The sequence below is a fragment of the Convolutriloba macropyga genome, chromosome 4 (assembly GCF_964194025.1).
Source record: "Convolutriloba macropyga chromosome 4, txConMacr16.3, whole genome shotgun sequence".
Taxonomy (NCBI): Eukaryota; Metazoa; Xenacoelomorpha; order Acoela; family Convolutidae; genus Convolutriloba; species Convolutriloba macropyga.
The window spans coordinates 22,133,496-22,159,440 of NC_134471.1; the positions used below are offsets into that span (position 1 = coordinate 22,133,496).

Here is a 25,945-nt window from a genome sequence, read left to right on the forward strand (position 1 = left end):
CACTTTAAAGAGTCGAATGAAAATCGTAACAACTACTGAAGTCAGTTTTCACATTTATTCTTGGTCTCGAAAAAAAGAATCCTTAACAATTAAGATTTTTCTTTTCTGATAATTTGATGCTTAAAACATTACCGACAATTCCCAGACTTTTATCGTTTTTCTCATACAAAAAAAAATGTATATCTCAAAGAACAAGAATACACTCCTCGATTTAATTTATCTTATGTTGCAAAGGGTTTGAGAATCCTTGGAGCATAGTTTCATACCCATGAAAAAAATTCCACTCAGTTGCCGTTTCCATAATTTCTCCATTTTTCAATTCCAAAAACATTTTACAGATCTTTTAATTTGTACATCAATAAGAATGCCAATTATTATCAACTGAAACACGTGAAATTTCTTCAAGTCCTTCAAAGAGGTATCAGTTCTCAAATTTTCAAATTTGAAGCCTAGAACGCGCCTTTTGGGCGAAAAATGAAACTTTTATTTCAGAATGTTTCAAAACTTAAGCTATCTAATTGAAAAAGACAACCGGGCAAACAACTATGTTGAATGTATTATTCAGGGTACACTTCTGGGAATTTTTTTCTATGTCTTTTCAAATATTATTCTTTTGGATGGTTTGGATCATTATGTGCTAACATACATTACCAATGCTGCGTATTGAACTTAACAATTCGAAAAATCTCCCCAAAAGGAGACTCAATGATTGAGCTCAGTTTTGATAACTGGTCCAAACTTTTGCTGATTTGATGTAACAGATTCAAGATTCTTAACTTCGCATATTGCACCTAGTGTGGTTTCTCAATCATTAAGCATCGAAACCGACAAGCAAAATGCATTTTAAGACCTAATTCTGGATGTCCATTGTACATTACGTTACTTGATCTAATTGATTGAATATGGATTTAGTTGACTTCGAGTTGAAGTCTATTCTTTCATTTCATTCGAATTTTTAAATTTACGTTAACTTAATATATCCCCTGCCTATATATGTAAAATTTATTTTTACAGACCCTAATAGAAATAACGTGCTTCTACGTAAAACTTTCTTTACCAACACCACGATGACTCAAATTATCGACGATAAAACACATACAGTCTCCACGTACATGCTAAGCAATTGCCACTTTAAACATAATAATGTCAAAGGATTCGTTTCAAATGGAAAATTGGATCAAACGTTCGATCCGCGCTTCGACCAACAAGTAATTGTGAGTGAATATCAAATTATCCACTTACATAGTCTATGTCTTCTGATATTTGATGAACAGGGTAAGGCATGAACTTCCTGCTGTCTAATTTTGGCAGATAATCCGAGTTGAGGAAGAATCCGGCTGCAAAAGATTGTCCACTGACGATCGTTCTGTCGATGTAAGAACTCTGAATTCTAACCTAAACCAGAACGTGAAGAATAACATTACAATAGTACCTCTAAAAACATTTCATCAGATTGTTCTATTTTTCTACCATCTTCGCATATTGGTTTAACCATATAACGTCCTTTGTCCATTTATCACTGGAAAAAATCAAAGCAAACAATACAACAATTTCTAAATTTAAAATTAATTTTTAATGCTCTGTAGCACGCAATTGTCAAATGCTTCATAGCAGCAACTCGTAACATCGTTTGAACGGAAGACTCAACTTACTTTTTCTGAATTGTAGTGTTCACCAAACAAGTCTTTATAGTGTTCTCTGTACATGAGTCCATTGTTGTAGCATTGTTGAATTCCCTTTTCAGTCAATCGACCCAGACCCATGGGCCACTTATCGGAGTGCTCATAGTTCGGGTACAAGAATATTGGTGCTCTATCGCCATGACGACATACCTATAAAAAGAGACTCCGTACGGCGGGTTTGCTCATTATGTTTCCACCCTGCTCATTCGCATTCTTGGATCATTTTGTACGAAAAGAAAAACGGATGAATTGGATGGACCCAAAATTAAATAAGACAAAGCCAGAAAAGCCAAAGGATCGCAGGTATCAGTGATTTTCTGGAATGTGCCCGCCGCGAGTGTCATGTAGCCTGTTCAGTTTTACCAGACCCGATGCAGAGACGCTAAGGGCACGTAGCCGCACGCTGTTTTGCTACCCCTATCCCCTATAGCAGAAAGAGATACAAAGATCTGAATGGACGACGAAACAAAATCTGACCTCCGAGATTACGTGCCAATCCCGTTCTTGCATGCTCAAGGCAGTTCCTGCTGCTCCTACATGCTCAAGGAAGAGGCTCATAGCCATCAGATCAATAAACACCGTGCAAGTGTTAATGGTAATTTGTTAAAAAATTACCAAAAGAAAAAGAAAATTATGTATAGCCAAAACTCTTCAGCAAAAAACCAATGCAAGGACGCTGATACGTTTCTTGAAACAATGTTCTTAAAAAGTTGTTGGGCATGTACTCATGCAAACAACTACACACCAAAGAGCAGAATCACCACAAAAAGCAACACTGACTGACAAAAGAGCTCAGAAAAATTATATCCGAAAAGCAGGAAATCAATTTTTTCAACAGTTGGAGAAAAAACCCTGATACTGAGACGTACAGGCAACTTAAATTTACACGTAACTTTTAAAAAACTAAGAGACGCACAAAAATTTAAACAAAATCACCACCAAAACGACCATGAGTTCAATTTTTAATAATAAGACCTGCAGCACCATCATATTCGGCTCATATGTTTTCAGTTGTTAAAGCCCAGGTCTGCTCAACTTGAATCTGAATTGAAGGAAATCACCTCTTAAAGTGCAGTCGCTCAACTAGTGGCCGCAGGATACCTTGAACGCTCAACTGACACTTGATAACCCTGGACATATGTTGAAACAAACAAGCCCATAAGACTACTGCTGACACGGACTACATTGAAACATTGTATTTAATCCATTGACTATTCGCAAAGCTTAATAATTTTCTGGCGAAATGAAAAAATCGAGGACTTGACGCCTGCGGCAATAAACGCTTGAGGAGGTAGTCAGGCGGTTACCGGATAGGAAGGTAGAGTAGCGCAGGTCAATGACCCGTCTACAGTCTGGCCGAAAGAAATTGGAGCTATCGCAAACACGCACCTTGTCTGTGCCAGAGGTTCAGAGGTATTCGTGGGTTCCTGATGTACTCCCGCCTCGAGTGTCCTCTAGACTCTTCAAGTTTGCCAGAACCAATGCAGAGACGCTAAGGGCATATTGCCGCACGCTGCTTTGGGACCCCAATACACGATAGCATAAAGAGATACAAAGATCTAAATGGACGACAAGGGCAAATTTTGACCTGCAAGGTTACAAGACAATCCTGTTCTAGCATGCTCAAGGAAGTTCCTGCCGCATCTCAAGAAAGATGAGAAAAAGTGAAACGAAGACGAGACAAAGTGGAAAATTGCCGACTTGGCACCTGTGACGACAAAACCTCTGAGGGGTAATTATTTTGTATATAATTCAATGCATCAATTTAATGACGCAGATATTTTCTTTGAATCACTTCTCGATATACTTTTCGCCTAGGCGTTTGATTCATTTCACAAAATGTTTCCTAGAAAACGTAGCTCATTCAAGATTTTCTGACGAAGACGAGTAAAACTTTTTTTTTAAATTGAATTTAAAAAACCACGTTATTACTCGGGAAAATTTTAGGTCGACTTATTTTTCTTCTTTAATTAAGTGATTCTTGTCACATGGTCACGACAACAGAACAGCTAATCCAATTAGCAGATGATATATGCTGCATCTTTACAGGTACAAGAAATTTTAGGGCAAAGAGCACGAAATGTTTTAATAATTTACTACATATGGGCTTTTTAAAAGATACTATTAAACCGCAGAAAATGTTCTCTAATGCTTTCCAGATCAACTGGTGATAGCGAAACTGTCATTAATGAAATTTGGTTATGATATAAATCAGCAAAAAAAAATCAAACATTTCCACGGACTTTTAACACTACAGCAGATCTGTCAAAAGATAACAACAAGCTATGGCATGAACTCAGTTATTCGCCAATGTGTGCTAAAATCGAATAAAATACCTGAATATTTTCGGTCAACAAGAATTGAAAAGGAGCATAAAAATCAGTTGAAAAATTTCTTTACTTCACATCAGCGCTTCAAGGTGCATTTAAAAGCTATTTTTTATTAATAGGAAGAGAAGGACAAATTTACTTATACAACATGAGCGCATCTCTTTAAATAGCTATCTAGGTGCATTCAAACCTATTTTTAATAATAGAAAGAGAAGAACAATATAACTAATTTAAAAAATTATGGGATCTTTTTTGTTTGTGCCCCCGCACTACGTTATACACTCCCACTTACAGGGCACGTTCAACCACGTAGTGCTTTGCGAACAACGCCAAATAATGAAGCAAGAAAATCCAAAAAACTCATGTACTTTACAGCATTTCGCAGAACTCTGTCAAGAAAAACGAACAACTTACCGTCTGCAAATACACAAGCTCGCTGAAGGCAGTAGGGATGAGAACAATCAATATCAAAGAGAAACAGTCTAGTGGAGTCATGGAGCAGTGGTTATATCGATGGCTGATTGGGTCAAAACAAGTCAGTGTCTATAGTCAACATTCCTTGGTCTGAAAAACAAATATGAATAAAAAACTTTTTATATCACCCTTGTTAATTTGGGTATTTCTCATTAAAGCCCGCCTACAAAATCATAGCCTCCCCTCTGTATGTTTACCATGATTAGGGGACTATAGGTGGATCTTTACCATTGTAAAATACCCAACCCCCAATTTAGTGCTCACATAATTTGCAAGCTATCCTTTTCAAATCCTATAAAGCTTAAATTAAAGAGCTTTGGCGTTGAATTATTTCACGACAACTATTCGCGTCCCAGACTTACGCTATGGTTCTATACAGCATGTTTAATTTTGCAGCCGCATCAAGATAGAATCGGGTTGACTCCTTCCGTCGTCATGGGACACATCAACATCCCGCACCAATCGCTAGAAAAGGCCTACGTGGTGGAGACGTCTCATGTTTTCAGGGCAATACCTACATATATACGTAAATTTCAGAGGTCGTGGTTGTGAAGCAGCGGCACATGCAGCTCGTTTATATCTTACGATGGCAATGACAGAAAATCATGTTTTGGTAAAAATTGATTTTAAAAATGCTTTCAATTGTTTGAACAGAGAACAGATTTTGAAAGTTACTCATCAGCACAACCCAGCATTATTCGAGTACATAAAAGCATCTTATTCCGCACCTTCATATTTGTTCTATGGTGATCACATTATTACGTCAGAAACTGGTGCAAAGCAGGGAGACCCTGAGGGCCACCTTCAATCTGCGACGGAATAAATCACATAGTCCAAAACATCACGTTTGAACTCAACGTGTGGTATCTCGACGATGGCACCTTTGCAGGGGAGTATAATGTAGTATTAAAAGATTTCAAATTATTGATTCAAGAAGCAGAGAAGGTTGGAGTCAGTGTTAATTCTTCGGAATGCGAGACTGTCGTTCTCAATGACCAGTCTGTTCCTATCAGCCAGCGTATCATGAACGAGTTAAACTTGGTTTGTTACGGCTTTGGCGTTGCGGCAATAGAGGACTTGGTTATTTTGGGCTCGCCAGCTGGGTACAACTCGACTATCGCCGTCCTTCGAGAAGACAGAACAGCTTCGTACAATTTCTCAGAAATTGCAAAAAACTGATTCGCTTTTCAGCTTCCTCTTGCTCAAAAGTGTTTTTCATATGCCCAATTTACTTTATTTCTTGCGCACTTCCTCATCTGTGAAGTTTATGAACGGCTTCAATTTTTTGATTCTGCCTTATTGAATGCCTTAGAAACAGTGTGTAACATCAGTCTAGATGAAAGTCAACTAGTTTTTTTACCTGTTCATTTAGGAGGACTGGGTTTTTCATCCTCTATCCATTTGGCCCCTTCAGCCTTTTTAGCATCCAGGAGTGGAACAGAGGCTTTGTTACAGCTTATTTTGGAAGTATTGTCCCGGATATTTGCTATTGCGAGGCATTAACAGTTTGGAGGGGTTAATCCGGGCTTAAAGGAGTACCCGTTGATGATATCAAAAAACAGAGAACGTGGTCAAATTGCGTATTCAAGAATCAACGTGAATTGCCAATCTCAGCTGCTGATAAACAAAATAAAAAACTCTTACTGGCTTTTAACGGTAATACTTCAGGCGCTTGGATAAACACAAACCCTATGTCTTCTAACGGCTTGAAGTTAACTAATACCCAATTTCGGACCGCAGTGGCTTCTAGATTGGGGTGTAAATTTTGTATTCCGCATTCATTTACTTGCAGCGAAACAGTTGATAATTTTGGATTACATGGATTATCTTGTAGAAAAACTGCATCTAAATTCAAAAAGCACTCTGAGATTAATTTGTTGATTAAAAGAACATTAGCGTCAGTGATTGTTACATCATGGTAAGAGCTGAAAGACCTCGTGACATGTGACGAGAAGGGACACGATGAAATGACCTCAGTGCCTTGGAGTCTTGGCAAAGCTTTGGTGCGGGACGTCACAGTCGTGGATTCGCTGTCACGTGGCCGCGGTGGCAGTGCGCACCTCGCTGTGGAGGAGGCAGAGAAGAAGCTCGCAAAGTACGCAGAGGTCTCCAAGAGCCGCTTTATCTTCCAGCCTGTTGCGTTTGACACTCAGGGCAATTACGGGCCAGAAACATCAATTATCTTGGACGATTTGCTGAAAAGGGTGATTTCCACAGCTTTTGAGACAACGGCACAATCATTTTTTGTTCAAAAATTTTCGATCCTCCTGCATCAACACAACTTCGCCTGCATCCTAGGAACTTTAAATGCTGACTGCAATCTGAAAGAGTTTCCTTTACTTCAAATGGCCTAACACTGACAAGCCTTTTTGGGTGCATTTTACCTTAACGGTTTTCATCCTCTCCTTTCTCTCTTTATAAGTACCATTTTCAGCATGTATTAATCATAGGAGATATAAGTTCATTCTTTTTCAGGGAACAAAAACACCGGTACATGGATGTGCCCAATGCTAAACAATACTGAACACCATGTTCCTAGATTCGCTTAACAAAATATATACTACTACTACTAAACTAAGAAATGACCCTCCCTAACACCTGGTGATTATTGGCTGGTCCGGTGCCCTCCCAGCACTATGTCTTCATACGTCTTCATAAAACATTTCATATTTTTCAAATCTATCCATAACATGAAATTATTTCACACCAACACCAGTTGATAAAAACGAACGATCTATTGTTTTGCACCCCCTGGCCCAGCTTGGTGAGCTGATTCACTTTGCAGTGCCCGGCTCATTTGATATTTTTTTAACACCGTACTGTGCTATATAACAACACTATTTGTAACTGGGAGTGGCAAAACAGAATAAATCTGACATGTAAAACAAAAGCCCTGAGCAAGATCTTGCTTCTCCAATAAGCCGTCAAACTGAAAGAACACAAAGTATACAATAATCCTGAACTGTCGAAAGAAGTTCTTGAAAAAAAAACAATTGTCTCAAACAAAGAAGAAACCTCATTGATCTTAGCTTTGACACGAGCGAAATTCGTGTCAGAATCGAAATGCTTGAAGTGTTACAAGGAAATCGGAAGATCTCCTTGAAAGAAAACAATTTGTAACGGATCGGTCGTGTACTAACCAGCAAAATAAACTTTGACTACAGGAACTGAAGATGCTTACATTCAACAACCAAGGCATCCTAGACCTCAGAGTAAGACTATAATAGTCAAACTGCATCCTTAACTCCAATTACAACAAAGGTTTCTGTGAGACATGGTTAAAACTGGGAAACATTCTCCTCGCCAATGACTAGGGGACTCAAGTTCTTGAAATTCTTATAGAAATTATTCTCGCTCAACACGCCAAAACTTAGCCTGACGTCGTGTTATCTGATAGGCCGGACTAAGTAGTCACCTGTCAAATTGATTTCTGTATCATCAAAACTCTAAACGGCCATTTGCACACCATCGTACCTATAGTTGCACTACAAGCGCTAACATAGAGTTAAAAGCGGACAAGCTGAAAAATCACCATTATGCTTTCATTAGAGCGAATTGGAGTGATATGAACGATTCGACGAGAGGAAAATTATTCACGCCCTACTGTTTCTGCAATGTACATAAATATAAACTTTTTGAGCATTGGTATGAGTGGATATGGAAAAACGAAAATAATTTTATCTCAAGAGTAACCTTGCATCGATTGAAGCTCTCACATAAAAACACTGGGCTTAATTCACACCTCATTTAAACGATTGAAAAAATGAAGCGCAAACCAAATCAAGGCCTCGTGTGGCTGCTGAAAAAAAGAGAGAGAAATTCTTAAGGCGTCCGAAGGAGACTTTGCTCAATTTGAGACTAAAGTCTTTGAGAGAAGAAACTTGAGTTGGATTCAAAAGTATCTGAAATGTATCATTTTTGACAAACAGACAGCACTATGTTCGCATTAAAGATAGCAGATTGTCCTTGCAAACAGTAACAAGTGGTGTCCCACAGGGATCCATCATGGGCCCCCTATTGTTCTTGCTCTTCATTAACGATCTCCCCGAATTACTAGATGAGGTCAGCAGCTACGGCCACGCAGATGATTCCAACGCTATTGTAATGAAGCAAGATCAGCTGGACAACGTAGCATACAGGAGCTAAACTGGCTAACCTCAAGCAACAAGCTGCCAAACATCAAGAAATCAACATTTCTCAGTCTGAGAGGCAACCTGCAAGCTAACCTAATGAATAAACCACCCTCATCACAGTCATGAGTCAACGCGATTTAGGGGTGATGGTGAAGGGCAACCTCTCTTAGTACAAAACTCCACCCGCAAGATATGCAAAGCTATGGATGCCCTTTTACAGATCAAGCAAGGTCTCTCGCAGAATTGGTCAGTCAACACAGAACTAAACGCCTAAAACCAAGAGTTATTTCGGTTTCGTCACCAACAAAAATCTGATAATTATTAAAAAACGTTCTTTGTTAATATCGTGGCACTTGTCAAAATGTTATCCGATAACAGGACCATATCGTTCCAACGAGTCATAAAGATCTTTCAAGTTGTAAAGTCAGCAGACAGCTTTGTCATCATCCGAATACCAATTTTGAACTTGAAGCAATCATCAAGAAGTTCAGTTAGAGGAATTTTGCAATCCGATGTAACCACATCTCAAGGGGACCACCTTGCGATGTACTTTCCTGACAGATTATTGTTTGTTTGTTAGCAAGAGGTCTTGATGGATCAGTACATGAATTACATATAGAAAGAAAGAGGTAAAGGCATTAATTTTTTGTTTTTTAATGCTAGGTCAAGGTTGAGATTATTGAAAGCATTTTTTGGGACAAAAAGCAAAATTGCTTCCAAATCTGTATCATTAAAAAGCTCTCAACGGATGAACGATGGTTTTATTTTCTCCTTTTAGACCCATACATAGTTGTCAACTGTGACCTACAATTTTATGATTTGATTTAACACACTTAGCAGTTATCTTTCCAATCAATCGCCATAGAACCTCCTCAGTTCCAATCGGCCGTACACATGGGCATACATCAGAGCCATTAGCATACTTGAGTTATTCGGAAGAAAGAATGTCAATTGAGAAGTCTACTTTCGAATTGCTTACTTAGTTGTTGATTTGCCTAGATCATTCCAGAACCACGTCAACATTCTTTGCTATCAAGAGCTGTTGCTTCAATTATTCACTATAGCGGATTACCTAGCCATTGAGGTTTTGAGTTGCTCAAATAGTGACTGATGATATTGCAAAATTTTTGCATAGTCATTGACAACTAGGCTCCTCAAATGTGCTTTGCGTGGTTCTGGATCTAGCACAAGATTGAGAGTAAGAAATTAAGCACTGCTTATTTCAGTTAGAGAAAAGACTCCACTTTTTCGAACCATTTGACCAATAGCCGAAGTTTCTGCAATAAAGAAAATGTTTTTGTTGCTGTTTTTGTTGATGTTACGAATCTGTTGTTCTGTAAGTATTTTTTATGTCCTAGAAGTCTTTTGATCAATTGTACCTGTATTCCCTCGAAGTCGCAATGCAATTGCCCGTTCATAAGTTCAGTCCGTCAAATCTTTTTTCAAAGAAATTTCCCAGAAGAAACATACAAATCAGTTCATAAGGCCTGCTATGGTAATAATATTGAAGTATTTCACGAGTCTATTTTCAAGTCTTTCAAGTCCATGAGTTCGGTTGAAGATTTCTGTAGGTTCTTCTCTTTTTTCAATTTTGAAGATCTCTGTTGACCGTCCTTTGTCCTTGCGATCAGGTGAAAGATCATGTTCGTGTTTGATCATCTTGTTGATGACAATGTCGAGTCAAATGTCGGGTTGAAAAACCATTGGTAGGAGCAGGATGATTCACAATTGTTGTTGTTCTCCAGAGGAAGGTGCTTTTTGTTCCGACCCCTCTTGAGGGGGAGGAACTATATACTCAAATGGGTTTTTTTTGTTCAGTCAATTCTGGCCGATCGATATATTAATCGTAGAAAGTTAAGACTGGTATCACTAGAAAGCTTGTCCAGCGTAAAATATGGAATTAAAAAGATTTTTTTGATTTTCGTTTTTGACAGGGAGATATCAAGGTTTAAACTTTCGAGAAAATAGAGTGAATTCCGTTGATTTCATTCACATTTATTCCGTATTTTTGACTAAAATTTCGCCAATTTTGATAAAGTTTAATAAAATTTTTCAGGAAAAAGTTGTTGATTTTACGTTCAAAGACAAAATAGATTGTCGGCTATTTTCATTGATTTTTTTTTGACACAAATTCCGGCTAAATATTTCACAAAATTCGGACTTTTTTTATCAAAAACAGCACGAAATAAGTTTCTTTAGTCCACTATGATCAAATTTGCAGGAAGTGCACACCCAAACACCAGCAACACAATCTTTGTAGACTGAAAAATGGGCTATTTCCACTTCAACTTCTGTTGAGAGTGCTCTGTAAATAAAACTTTGCCGTTTTTTGCTAACTTTATTTGTTGATTATCAAAAACAAAGCATTTATTTTTGATTTTTTAACAAACAAAATATCTATATCAATGACATTCCCAAAAATAGATATTCTTAAAGGACAATCAGCATTATCAGGACTAGTTCTGTACTAGTGTAGGACCGATACAATCCGAAAATAATTCGGATTGTCGTCAGTGAGTTTTTTATAAAAAAAAATCGATCTTTTTTTAATAATTAAATAACAGAACATTTCAAATCAAAGCTCGCTAGTGATAGGTCTTATTGGGTTCCTAATTAGCTTGAAAACAATTTATCTAGATTGCAATCTTGATTGCTTGAAAGCTTATGGTCTCTTTGATTTTTAAAATGTTTGATTTTTCAATAAAAAGTGGCTTATTGAAGTTTGCCTCCATTTTTCTCTTAATTTGGTCAACTTGTAGCTTAGTGTCAGCAATCAAAGAGTGCTCCTTCTTTCTGCTTAATTCAAATTTAGTCTCTATTGCGGTTTTAGCCCTTAAGTTATGATGTTCTGGATTTGATGGTACTAGATTTCACAATTTTAGGTATTTGCCCACTTATCATGTTTTCTAGTTTTGTCAAATTATCACGTTATTGTCAGTTCATATATCACATTTTTTGCGTATAAAATAACGCACAAGTGATAATATTTAAATTCTTAAAGAGATAGATTGTGGTTTTTTTACGACTTCGACGGTACTTTCTCGAAGATTTTATTTGAATTTTGTCTTTAACTGTTGTTTTTAATTTGTCGTTTTAGTCGTATTTAATTTCCTGTACAATGACCCGGTTTGATTGGCTTTTCCTGGAAGAGTAGAAGAGCCAATGAACAGGTATTACATAATTCAAAATTTTGTTCTTTTTTTTTCTTTTTTTTCTAATTTTTGCAAATTTTCATTAATGAGCGGCTACAAAATACATTATTAGTGTTCGGCAAAGTGGCAATCGAACATATTTTGGCTGCCAAAGTTTGACTTTACGGCTTCCAAATCGTTTTCTGGCAAGTTTTAATTGATTTTTAGTTTGTTGTCTATTTTTTGTTCTTTTTGTAACAACATAAAAAATTGAATACCAAGAGTTCTTAATTCCCTTCTATAGAAGCATTGATAATGGTAAACATATGGGATATTTTAGTTGATTCCTAATGATTTTCATTACTTTGAAATTAATTGTTTTTTTAAAAAAAAATTTAACGAATTTTCTAACTTTAAAGTTTGTTCTTTTTTTGTCTAATTGATACCAAGTTTTACTATGAACTGGTGAATAACCATTTTTTTTCTGGTGAATTACAAGTTATTTTGTTTATTTTCTGTTTTATCTGACGCTATTTTGACTTTGTTATTAAGTTTTTTTTTTTAAAACTTACATAAATTTTTTGATGTAATTAATTTTTGTTGTTGTTGTTTGATTTTGCCGTTCGTCTTTGCTCGCTTTCTTAATACCGGCATATCTCATCAATCTAATGCATCCTTTTTACTCCACTGGGTTATTTGCTTTGGAGGGTATCTTTTCGTTCATACACCAGTTTTTTTTTTTTGAACAATACTTGAATTTTTTGTGTTTTTTCTATCTGTTCCTCATTTGGTTGACAATTATGCCAAAATTGTGGATGAGCGGGGTCGGAATTTTATGTGCAATCGCACACTACCGAGCCGCCTCGTTTATTCAGTTGTCAATCAAACGTCGTTCTGATGGAGATTTTCCAGCAATTTCGTATCCACTCGTGTGGCTGCTACAAAAAAGAAGAACAGAAGAACAGAAGATTAAGTGATTTGTAGAGACGAAGTGTGGCTACGGTTTTATTAGGCATGCAACATTCTTGTTAAACAATTAGATACTCGTTTTGACTTCTTCAACTTCTCTTGGATATGAGGATTCCATCTTTTTTAGTACAAATTCAATCTGGAACGATGTGTTTTTCACAAAAAAGTGACGTTTGATGTCAATCAAAAATGTTTGCAGAATTGACAATTCAGTGCATTGTACACGCAGTTTTCGAACAATCTGCTGTCCAATTTAGTAAAAAAAAAATAAAAATTTCAATTTTCTGTCAGCTTCTTTTGAGGATAGACGAGAATGCAGTTTCAGGATAATCGTAAAGTTTTCTGTACATGTTATTTATCTTAAAGCAACAGTTTGAATTAAATGGGTTTGATGAAATAAAAAATGGAAGGCTGTGCTCCGAAACCTCCTATAATTGGCACTGTGTTTTCTTTTTTTTCAGTGTTCAAAATATGGGCTATCGAGTTATGTCTTAGTAAAGTAAGGATATCGAGTAAAGTAATGATGAGAGGGGCTGTAAATTTGAAAAAGTTGACGTCCTTTTTGCCAACATCTCATAGTTTTGACAGAATGCTAATCAAATATAGTTTTTAACAGGTTCTGAAGTCTATTGCTTGCCTGAAAATTTTTAGTCTCTTTTTTCTAATCTTTTTAATATCTTCTTTCTTTGTATGGAATGATAGTTTTCTTCTATTTGAAGACAGTGTAGCAAAATTGAGCACAAAAAATGGTTTGCCGGATTGGTGATTGCTTATTAGGAGAAATTCGAAGTCACATTTCGTTTCTCGAAACTGATTGTGTTTTGGTTTGTTTCAGAAGGTACAATTAAAAAGCGCTGTTTTTGTAGTTGCTTTGGATTTGCTGTTCTGCAGGCTTTTTCAATGTTCCAGTTGTCTTATGTTAAAATTATTTATATAGTATTTATGCGAACATGGCAACCGCAAAATCATCGTCAAGTGCACATAAGTTCTATTCATCCACTCATCTTTCGTCTACAAATTTTCAATAGAAACTTTCTAATCGGTTCATAAGACCCGCTTTGATAATAACATTGACGCATTTAGCTGTTCGTTTTTTAAGTCAACCTGTTCGGCAGTAGAATTCTGTACATGCATTTATAATCATTTTCAACTTTAAAAATCTGTGTTGACCATCCCAGCAGAGCAGCTGTTTTACTTTTTATTGACATAAATCAACTTGAAATGAATTGAATGGGATTAAAAAACTTAGCTAAAAAATAGCTCATTTTGCTAGAAGATTTACAACGGAATAATTGCAACGTATTGTCTCTATATTATTGTATGAGTCCTATCAATTCATCGCACGGGAAAAGACTCAGGTTATCGTCCTTTAAGAACCTGTGATTCACGCATAAATTCATATAGGTGCCTAAATTACTGTCAACTAGATTAACCTCGCTCTTTAAAATATTGGGAAATCTTTATCTTGCTATATAAATGGCAGCTACAAAAATCTACTCCTAAAGCTCAACACTATTCAATAAAATAAAATTTTTGTAGGAGAAAGGTACAAAAGGACTTAGCTTGGCCAATGTAGTTCACTATTACCTCTTCTTGATAAAGACAATCAAAGACATCGAGTTCACGAGAAAATTTAAAGGTTAATTCAAATTTCTTTAACTTTCGTTTTCCTGCAATTCTTAAGTTTCAATTTCTACAATGAGGTTATACAACCGCGGTTGAAGCAGAAAAAGATCTCTGACACTTTTTGCATTCCTCACTCAAGAATTTTCTACGACTTTTATCTAACTCAAATATGCAACCGTTAGTCCTCAACCTCCTCTGGCCACTAATCCTTATCAATAGAAAAAGATGAGAGTGATGTTGAAGCAAATGGACTCAGGGATTCTGGTTTCAGTAAACATTATTTTGTAGCAATATCTATTTAATTATTCTGCCTTGAATAATGCCCATGAACACAAGTGCCGTATCACAAATGACTCAAAATGCTAATTGTTTCGTAAAAATTGTTTGTCCAAAACAAGAACAACAGATTCAAAGTAAATTTGTTTGCATAGAAAAAAGGTTCCGTTTGCAAACGCCAATGTCACGAAACGTTTTGCAGAAAAACTTATCTGCAAACCCCATGAATCGTTTGGTTACACTCAAGACTTTCCATACGAAAATTTTCATCAATCTACTCTGAAGCTCAGATCTATGACTTAGGGGCTGCAGGCGCTCAAAAATTCCATTGAGGAGCAAAAATGCAGAATGAGGAAGACCGTGGTGATCTTAATAATGATCAACCTTCTTGCTTTCTGTCCTAAATTTTTGTTCTAATTGTTCTATTATACCGAATAATGTTTGACTATTGTCAAAGTTTTTTATGTTTATCTGAGGTGAAATCTTCAATTCGTACGGCCACATATTTTATATGGTTTCCAACTTTCTCAAAAACAATTTGCACACATTCAACTTTTATTGTTAATTTTATTACAGTCTGTTTTTCCAGGACAATTTCCGCATTTTATGCACGACTCTTTCATCCTTTCTGCCAATTTCAAACATATTTTACCCTTTTTATTTTCATAATTTCTACATTTCTAATGTTTTTAAAGAATTTTGAGCTGATTTTTCAAATTATCAACACGTATCTAGAACACGTGGTCTTTACTTCAAGAATTGTAGCACTTTCAAGGCTCATATTTCTCATTTTTAAAGCTTTCAATGCATGAAATTGATACTGTAGGCACTTATCTTCATTTTGAATACATTTTTCATCTCTTTTATTGTCATTTTTAGCGCAACCCTAAGGTAGATTCCACACTTTTATTACTTTTGTGTTAGCATTCTTCTTTTATCGATTCAATATTATCGGCATATTGTGAACTTTCAGTACCTTTTTAAAGCATTTTTCACACTTATCTTGATTACATTTGATATTTTCCTTACAAAATTTAAACGTCAACTGCAATAAGTAAAAATTTTACCGTTTCAGCGCAGCCTCGAATCGCCGTATCCAGCACAAGAGCCTTCTCTTCACACACTCCCCTATATTTTCACTGAATAGGAATGAATTCGTTAAATGTCTATCTGACTATTTTTTATTTGTACATCAAGCAAATTTTTTAAACAGAATTTTAACACTTTTGTGCCCTATTGACCACTTTTAAACTTATTCAACTTATTCTCTTTTTATGTTTGTTGCGTAATCTAGGAAAAACTCTACCCTTTATTCTATTTTACTTTCTTGATATCTCGTAAATAAAATAAGTTCAACACATTCCTTTGACAACGGACTTCTACCGGTTCAACGAACTTCGTATATATCTTTAGTGAACAAATTTTTGTCTGATGAGAGCATTTTCAGCGCGTATCTTACTGACTGCTGTCCATGTGAATTTATTAATAAAAATATTGTGATGCTTATTGTATTTGCGAAACTATACAAAATCAAAAGAATTCTCCAAGATTCTTAGTAAGTCCTACTAAATCCTACCGTTTTTGCATGTTTTTTGCAAGACAGCCGTCTTTCTTTAGAGACATTGTGCGCCAGAAAAATGAGGATACCCTGAGCCCGAAAAACATGTTGCAACAAATATTTTGTTATTCGACGGGAGGCAGTGATGAAGCGAAATTCTATGAGCTCGGGCCCAGGAGTTTTGAAAAAAAATATGTAAGATAAGTGGCAATTGACGTTGACCAAGATTGAAAGTTCACAGCAACTTTCTTACATATATTTGAAGTGATTTCGTTGGATTTAGAAAAGAATGATTTATAACTTTCCCTGCTGAGTTATGTAAAAAAATGAGTTTTCCATCTTGTAAACAAAAATTACCTCCTATCTTGCAAAATTTTTCATTTCTAAGCGTGGATCGTACTCGTACATATTTTTACTGTTCTAAGCGTTGATTTTATATAAAATTAGCAAAATTTGTTTCAACGCCTAGACCCCTGCCTTGAAAACTGTCGCCTGTTCTACCACCGTACAACGATACTTTAATTTTCTTAAACACTATAAGCTTTATAAATTGGACTCCAAATACACGTATATTAGCGTTTTTTGGCCAAGATCTTGCATAATTTTAGCGTTTCCAAGCGTAGAGTTTAATTAGTTTTGCGTTTTGAGCGTAGATAATACAAAATTTTTGATTTTGAAGTGTAGATATTGTAAAAAAATACATTTTCTAAATTTTGTCTAAATGCTTATTAGCAAACGGAAATATAACAAAAACGTATTTTTCCTAGGAAAGCTACAACAAAAATTCTTGCTGATTTACACTCTACATACACTGGGGATCTCTTTTACCAAGTTTGGTTGTATTTGAATAACCCCTTGAACCGATGGAAACTCAATTTTACTATATATCGAGTTTATGTAAGCTCAAAGCTAAGCTAAATTTTAAAGCACATACGATCAACGCTAAAACTTAAATGATGAATTTATGCATTTAATATCCACGCTAATTTAAACGGTAAAATATATAAAATCAGGCGATGGCAAAGTTAAGCCGATAGGCAAGCAAGCCGAAAGAAAAGCAAGCCGAAAGTTATGTAATAGTTATGTAATGTATCAGAAATAATACATTGTCAGCCGTTACAATCAATACTGCGCGTAGTATTATAGTGCATAATGTATTCCAATGCAGCAAAGAAACAAAAATGCGTCAATTTTTGTTAAACTAAAATTCTTCTTTTGTTGCGTTTTTTCAACAATTTATAGCCAAGTGACGCAGCTTCAGTTATGGTCATCAAAGTTTAATGAATTGTCTAGCAGCTGTTTTGCGTGTACTTTTACAATTTTGCACACATACGAAAGCTGTGCTTTTAAATCTAACACATTTTCAAATATTTTTCGTCAGTTGACAGTTTACGCGCCAACCAAATTTTTATCATGACGCACTTTTAAATTAGTTTTTCTTCAGTTTAAATTCAGTTGACAAGATAAAGTGAATTTGATCATAAACATGCGTGTGTTATGTCTTGTGTTTTTGGCTAACCAATTTACAACAGGTCAGTGTTATAGATTATCTAAAGAAGGGAGTTGACAGTCATTTTCTTTATCCGCTCCATTATAATGTCTTAGTATCTATGCTCAAACCCCAAATTTTGTACCCAGTAACGAGAGTTTTGTTAATAGTAAAACTTGTGGCATTGAGCTCATGTAAGACATCAAAGTGATCTTTTCAATGGCCACTAAACGTAGTGGAGTGGGTGTCGTCCTTATTGGCGACATTATAGCATTTTATTTTTTGTCATTACAAATCTTTCCAAATTTGCTAGGCTTTTTTTTCTATTCAAATTCTCGTAGTTAACTCATAGGGCAGTGGATATGAATCAAAATAACAGTTCCCGGTATCCCACAACTTTTACAGGTTCCTTTCAGACAAATCACTTAGAAGTCGGTTCTTTGCAAATCCAGCCAACTGTTGTCGACCACAAGTTTTATCTTAAATAGAAAAATATTTTCCACAGATGGTATATAAATTTGACGGTGTGCTCGCATGAATACAGTTTCTGCTGTCATTATTTTTCATAAAATGGTTTTTCCTTTCAGAGGCAAAAATGACAAAATTTTTCAAAAAATGGTTTTTTCGTTTCCGAGGCAAAATGAAAAACTGTATTTTTCAAACTTATTTTTCTTATACTGTCCACCTTCCTATGGATATATTGATGATCTAAATTTAGCATTGGAACAATATCTAATTTCTAATGCATTTTTGGGCTAAAGTGCTGAGAAAAAAAACAATTTTGACATTTTTTAAAGCCTTCAATGACCTGTTCTATGTCCATTCAGCAATGTTTGTGATTAATCTTTTACTGCCTTGTGCCTTAGGTACACAAACTCTTCAAATTTTTGTAATTGAAAAGTGATGCAGTTAAATATTTTATTTTGAGTTTTCTTATATATAAAAATATACATAAAAATAAACGGTTTAAATTTTTTTTGAGCTTTGGAAGTTTACTCACAATATCACAGTTATGTGACACAATTTTACTTGTGTTGAGAAAAAGATCGTTCGAATTTTTTTTCCTGAAAATGTCAATTTTTATTTGGATTCTTTAGGAGACGCTTGTTGCTAGCCCGGAGACTAGCGCCACTGTAAAGCAGTACTGAATCATTATATCTCATTAGTAGACACAATATTCGGTACTGATTCATGGTTGCCAGGAACTTGACAGTGTATTCTCTTCTGTTCGGAACCAATACCCATTTTTTTGAAATTACAATGAATGTTGGAATTTTGGTTTCGTGTTGTTCTCTATAAGATTAGAAATAAATTAAAATTTTGGAGTTTTACGAGACATCAACTTTTGATGATGAGGAGAACGTTTATTGTTTTAAAACACAAAATAGCAGTTGAATCCAGTAAAAGAACATGTTAAATACTTGTGCAATCATAGCTATCACGACATTGAACAATAGCTGGCTTCCATTTACTAAATTTTCTAACTTGAGCTTATAATAATTTAATGTAAATTTTTCTGAAAAATGTATTTAATGATCTGACTAAGAAAACCATGACTTTGTTTTGTTCACGGGCCACAATAATACATAGTCGTTTTGATAAAATTTGAGATAAGGTTTTTCTGATCACCATCTAGAATTTTGCCCCAAAAAACCGGTCAAAAAAGAATTAATCATAATCATGGGCAGTTTTGTGAATGAAAAACCATAGAGAAGAACTCTTGAATCTGTACAATATGATTCCCAAAGTTTGCAGCAGAAGTTTGATGATTTTGTGAAATTTTAACTAGGAACTAATTCCCGTAGCCTGACTGAAGGAGCAAAAAATAATAACTGTGCAAAGATGGGGACGAAGAACTTAAGGAATATACTCTTTTTCCTCTTGAATCGGGCCAATTTGGAGTGCAAAAAATGAAATAATACAGAAAAGGGATGAAATTGATTCCTCATTCTAAAAACAAAATTTTCTTTTAACATAAAAAACAGCTTCTGAAGCTTCAAATTTCTTCTCATAAAACGTTTAGATAAAATTTTTAAAAATTAAGCAAATAGATAAAACATTTGCATGAGTTTTTGAAATTCTTCTATTGTGTTTTCTTTGAAACGTTCACTTAGAATTATGACCCACTAGTAATGGAATTTATTATTTATTAAACTCCTCATAGGATGTGACTAGAATTTGCAAAGTTGTGACTACAAATGCAAAAGAACTTGCAAGCTCGTACGATTGCTGATGTTATTTTTCCAAGAAACTTTGCAAGATTTTGTCAATGTATTTCAAGTGTTATTTCAACGGGTATAAGATTCTGCTCAATTGTGAGCCATCAAACAATCGTACCGGAGGATTAAATTATCGGCAATGGTGTATGAATTATTTTTGAACACCGATCTTTATATTTTGGATATTGTCTTTTTTCTGATGAGGTTTTAAAACGGCCTCAAAGGTGCTCGTTTTTTGGTAGATTAAAAATGAACTGGAATAGAATTGTTACAGAAACCATTGAAATATTGAAAAATAATTGCAGTTGAAATAACTAAATAGCAGTCAATTTGAAATAGAGTAATTTATATGATACCAATTCTTGTTTTTTCCATTAAAAGCACTGAGTTGGAACCTGGACAGCGAAGTGACGTCATTTGTTACGACATATCTGCCTGCAAAACATAAACCTATTCTGCTGAGAGATTTGGTGTTCACTTTTGCTGACCTCTACAATATAATAGAAGTGGTAAGTGCCAGTTCATGAATATTACCACACTAATTACTTACAATCTTATCGCTAACCATAACGTAGCAAAAGGTACATTTCATCGGGTAAATTTACCTGGTACAAAATTATAGCTCCTATGATAGTAAAAAAAACTGCACTGGGGATATACGTTACATTCCGAGTAGGCGGTAGAGGCTATAGCTGAAAAAAGCCGAAAACTTGAATTATTAAACGTGCTGTTTAATGTTAACTTGGTTTAAACTTTTTGGTTAGCGATATACGTTTAACATTAAAGGTTAAGGTTAAACGTTTAAGTTAAACTAAATCTTAAACCAATATTGCTAACCAAAAAGTTTGAACCAAGTTAACCTTTAACACAGCACCAGTCAGTTTTTTGTAGAATGAGAAAGAGGAGACGATTACAACCAAGTTATGGATGTATGTGGGCTATGCAGTCGAAGTGGGAGTCACAGCTTGGAACGACAGCGGGCTTGTTGATGTGCTCGAAATTTTTCCTGGATTCGACAAAGTGTGGCTTCCAGATGTTATTGTACTAAACAGGCAAGCATAAAACACAATTTGAAATTTTAAACCATGTGAGATCATTTTTTAATTGAAAAGGAAGCTTATGAACGCAGAACATTAACATTTTGACGTGATCTTAAGCAATGATTTGCAACAAGAATAGCTGACTTATTGATTTGCGTAAAATGTTTTTTTTTGATAATTAGTTTTTTGAACTATGAACTCGACAACAATGTGAAAACCGATAATTAAATGTTCTTTACGCTTATAGATTTTTCTGTCAATTGATACGTGGAATTAGGCAGTAGAAATTCTCTACATGAACATTATTTAATTAGTCCTCATGAGTCAGAACCAAATAAAGCCTTACAGAACCAAAAATGTTCTGTAAAGCCTATAAAGTTCCGCAATTAAAGATTATACCTACCAAATTACCAATGAACATACCTTTGAACATAATAGTTATTCCGACACCACCTTAGTGGGCAGGAACTATATCCTCAATTTGGTCTTTTATTCAGCCAAATTTGGCTTGTAGATATTTTCATTGTAGAGAATTGTGATTGGTATCATTAGAAAGCCGTAAACAAAAGAATTTAGATTAAATCGCTTAAAAGTTTTCTTATCTTTTTTTGAGGTCTTATCGAGTTTTAAATTTTTGAGAACCTTCGGCTGTCGTTCCTGTTCAATACCATTTTAAGTTCCGCTTCTTAAAAGAGTGCTCTGGAATTAAAATTCTGCTGGCGCTGGCGTTTTAAAAATTTGATAAAATTGATGTTTATCCAAAATACATAATTGATTTCTTAAAATATTATGATTTTTGGTCAAAGTGTGTATAAGGATCTGGACTGATTACAACATTTTTATGGACGGGCGCTGAAAGAAAAGCTTGTATTCGGGCGCTTTCTTTTCTAAAGATCAGCTAAAGATTACTCCAAGTTTCTGATATCAATTCGATAGCAAAATAGAGTAGGATTTTAGGCAGATTAGAAGAGTTGAATCAGAAAAGAAAAAGGGAGGTATGAAGTGTGATTTCTTTAAACTAATTTTAATAGGAGTGCTAATTTGATTTTTGAATGCATTTACTGTCCGAAAAATAGAACTGAAATAATTTCGCACATTTCATTGGCTATTTCACTTTCAAACAATTTTTTTAGAATCAACTCTAAATAATTATGTTCAAAAATACGTATATAATGTTTTCAGAGAAAAGCTGAATGTTTTTATTGATTTGACAAAGACATTTTGAGAAATAGTAAATGTTTAATACCCTTTGAATGAATTTTATCATCTGTTTGTGTTCTTGTGCCTTACTCTCAATATTCAGAGGTTTCTTAAAAATACAAATATGAGCCAATCTCTTGCCTTCAACTGACACCTAATGGCTAATATAACTTTGAATTTTTTCATTTTTAAAAACGACAGTGAAATTTTAAACTTTGTTGGTTTTAATTTTTATATTTGTCGACTTGTAGCTTATACTCACCAATGATAAGTTTTTTCTTCTATCTCGCGACATCAATGGCAGTTTTCTGTTTACAAGTTTTAAATGGTGACTAATTGACTTGGATACTGAGTTCATCAAAAAATTCATATTTTTTTATATTCCAGTATTATGAGTTTTTGTTTTGTTGTACTATCACACTTGTTTAAAGTTATTTTGGTGTCTCCCATTTAGAATACACAATGTTTTCATTGAACATATTATGTTTCCAATTGTTTTGTCACCACTCTTTTTGGCAAATGCAGTTTTATTTTTTCCACTCATTTGTTGATCTGGGATATATTCTGATTAACGAAAGATCTCGGTGGCTTACCATAGATCCTATGAAATAAAATTTCTATAACATGTATTTGATAGCTAATGGTTTCTTTTCTATTTTTTTTGTTTTCAAAAAACATTGATGTAATTTTAAACTTTAACCTCTATGTTTTTCTGTTTGTCTTCTTGAAAACTAGTCGCATTAATGGCAAATCTCATCATCCTTTGTATCTTGAAGCGAGCAATGAATCCTGCAATGTGATTTTCTTTCATTTCAACTCATATTTATATAATTAAGCAAATGACTAGGGTATGAAATTAAGCGTATTCACTAAGATTTTTTGAGTTTTGAGACTAAATAAAATTTTTTGCTCGTTTTATTTTTTTTTCAAATAGTCCATTTTAAATGGTCGCCAATGATAACCAAATAAGTAATAAAGTGACCAAGTAATTTTTTTCATGCAAAAGCCAATGTTTTCCTGTGCCTCAATACTGTGTTTCATTATGTTCTTGTAAGTTTTGGATTTTTTCGAATTTTGCCTTTATTTGTTGATCTTTGTAGTTTTATCACTTAGTCTCACTAATGATAAATCCAATGGGCTTCTTCAGATTTTACTTTTTGGTTAAATGGATTATGTATAGATTTTTATATTTTATGTTTTGTTTTAAAACTTATGATTGATATGACTTTTGAAAAAAATTGGCTCAGAAAAAAATGAGAAATTTGAACTTTGTCAACTTGTGTACTTTTCGTCGACTTATTACATAACCGCCTAAAGGACAGTCCCTTCTAATTTCCAAGGACGTACCGGTTAAACTTTTAACCTATTTCTATCTGGTGTAATTTTATCTGGGTTGCTAAATGTTTTTTTGTAAAAGGGAATTAGATATCAAATTTTGTCCTCGCAATTAATTGATTCTGTTGTTGTTTTATTTTCTGATTATTATCGTTATTGTTGTCATTCTCATCGACCCGTAATGCGGCATTAAAAATTTAAATGGTGGTTGAGATCATAGCAATTCATTGACTCAAACTTTTCTGAAGAAAATTTATCTTTGTGAACTCCCATCTTTTCCTCATTTGTTAGACAATTTAAAAAAAGTATAGATGAGCGGCTCATGGAAGCATTATATGCAAATGCTCATTACCGAACCTCTCATATTACCGATCCACATTACCGAAAAACTGCGCAAAATTGAAAACGACACTGCTAAAGGTGCGCGTTGATAACCAGGGAACAGTCCGGGCAAAAATTAGACATTTTCAGACAGACATTAATTAGCTAGTTTTTCATATTCAAAGTTGAACCATCTTAGAAACCATTCCTAAAAATTTTAACAGTTTCGGCCACCGTTTTTTGTGTATATAAACGACTATAGTCCAAATGCCATAGATGGTCTTATTTTTGCCATCTCCTCTAAGATTCAATTAAAAAATGGTGAATACAAGACTTTAATTATGACCTCTAGAGCACTAGATTTGAAGTACTAGCAACTGTTTGTTCTACCGAGGTGGTTCGTTTTTGATAGTTCAAAAAATGTATGCTTTTGTGTAAAAGATATCTTTTGTATTGGATTATAAAACATCGAAAAACAAGAAAGACACTAGCAGAGCATTTAAAAATGAATCAAAACCCAGCGAAAAACAGTTTTTTTATGTCTGATCTTTTGTGTGATGCCTATAAGCAATTTACCACGAACAAAATTTTCTTGTGGTAAAGAGGCGTGCATTGTGGTCAACCTAGCTAACCTCGATTTTATCTCGTAAACATAATGGTCAAAATTGGATGCATCCACACGAAAAACCGCATCTTTCTTACGGGTTTTCTGTGCTTTGTTTTTTGACTTTGTTCAAATTTGATTTCAATCAGACGATATCAATGAAATTGTTGGCCAAGTTTTACAAGTATTAAGTTCTCACTTTATTCATTTACGGAAGTTTTTGAACTTGTGCTTTTGAGGAAAAATTTTTGAAAATGTTTTTTTTTTCTGCGAAATTGTTCTCCTCAAACGTATTCCCTATCTTTACGCTACCATTTTATTGCAAAATATTGGTGCAAAATTCTTTTTTTCATAATCTTGCTATTTATACGTCCTCTTGTTAAGGCTACAGAGGTTTCCTGTCTTATTTCATTAGCAGAACATTCAAGAGATGATAGAGTTCCTCATGTTGTTTTCTCTGAAAAACAATTATTATTTCTTCTCTTACATTATGTTTAAATTAATTTTGAAGGTATTTTATCAGCATTTGAAAGCACAGCCATTGATTGACTAAACTACCTCATATAAAGTACCATCAAAGCCAGTAAAATAATGTACTTTTCTAGAGTATACCCACACTTTCCTCCAAGTTTAAATTTCGAGAAACCTCAATTTGTTCTTTGATTTGAAAATTTTTGTTTTTGGTCATTTCTGATACCCCCCACCCCCCCCCCCCCCCCCCGTATGCTAGGCGCCCCTAGTCGCAAAGCACGGAAACTACATAATACGTCATTATGTGAAAATATAGAAATTGCTTGAAAATTGGTTAATTAAAACTGCCTTATTTACATATGGGGACGGGGCACAAACGGAAAAGATCCTCAAAGTATTACCCAAGATAACAACTTGGCTACAGTATGAGTAGTATTGGTCCTCTACAGGTTTTTTGAGGAAGTTTGTTTTGACATGAACTTTTACTTTCGACTGCCGTTTTAACGTTGATTTTTAACTAACGGTTACGTGACTCTGCTTGAAGTCACTGAGAACTTCTGGCGTTTATCGAGAACTGCGAAATGGTTCAAGATATTAGGTCAGAAATTCGAAGTGACTACTGCAGAGTCACGTAATCATGCTTAAAACACGAGACCAGTACGTTTTAAAATGACGAAAGTCAACGAAATTCAACTTCTAGCTAAGTAGCAACTTCTGGCATTTTGACTTCTGGCACTGCAGACTTTCGGCATCTTAAAATTTGCACGTCAGTGCTCTAAAAATAGCTTAGTTATTATTACACAGAAATTAGGAAACGCTAGCAATCATGAGTGTGGAATAGTTATTTTGAGCAGTTCTCGTTCACAACCGTCCTAGTCCATCCAAATTAAACTCAACCCCATCTAACCCTACCCCTAACTACCCCCTCTCTAGCAACGCCTACGCCCCCCACACCTACCCCCAACACACCCAGCTATCTACATACCCGGCTACTCTATCTACCTACCCAGCTACTGTGTTTTTTAGCTGAAGCAATTTTGGTCATGGCTTCTTTGTTTTCGAACATTGATTTCTGTTTTAGAAAATT

At 34.8% G+C, this 25,945-nt stretch overlaps 3 protein-coding genes across 5 annotated transcripts in view; 1 reads left to right on the forward strand and 2 right to left on the reverse strand.

Annotated features, from left to right (window-relative positions):
- LOC142337513 (selenocysteine-specific elongation factor-like) overlaps positions 1-25,945 on the reverse strand; it is a 286,977-nt gene that overhangs the window by 72,015 nt on the left and 189,017 nt on the right. The gene's annotated exons all lie outside the window — the stretch shown is intronic.
- LOC142337514 (testicular acid phosphatase homolog) overlaps positions 1-25,945 on the reverse strand; it is a 265,886-nt gene that overhangs the window by 50,922 nt on the left and 189,019 nt on the right. For all 3 annotated transcript variants that reach the window (XR_012758950.1, XM_075386793.1, XM_075386794.1), the window contains exons 2-4: positions 4,427-4,575; positions 1,653-1,832; positions 1,243-1,395 (exon numbers count right to left, since the gene is read on the reverse strand). Coding sequence is in view for 2 of the 3 variants with exons in the window: in XM_075386793.1 (XP_075242908.1) it covers positions 1,243-1,395; positions 1,653-1,832; positions 4,427-4,507 (414 nt within the window). In the remaining variant the exon portion in view is untranslated. The remainder of the gene's footprint in view (positions 1-1,242; positions 1,396-1,652; positions 1,833-4,426; positions 4,576-25,945) is intronic.
- LOC142338023 (acetylcholine receptor subunit alpha-type des-2-like) overlaps positions 17,568-25,945 on the forward strand; it is a 28,762-nt gene continuing 20,384 nt past the window's right edge. Inside the window, exons 1-3 of the mRNA XM_075387657.1 lie at positions 17,568-17,711; positions 20,269-20,396; positions 20,779-20,939. Of these exons, the coding sequence (XP_075243772.1) occupies positions 17,666-17,711; positions 20,269-20,396; positions 20,779-20,939 (335 nt within the window). The 5' untranslated portion in view covers positions 17,568-17,665. The remainder of the gene's footprint in view (positions 17,712-20,268; positions 20,397-20,778; positions 20,940-25,945) is intronic.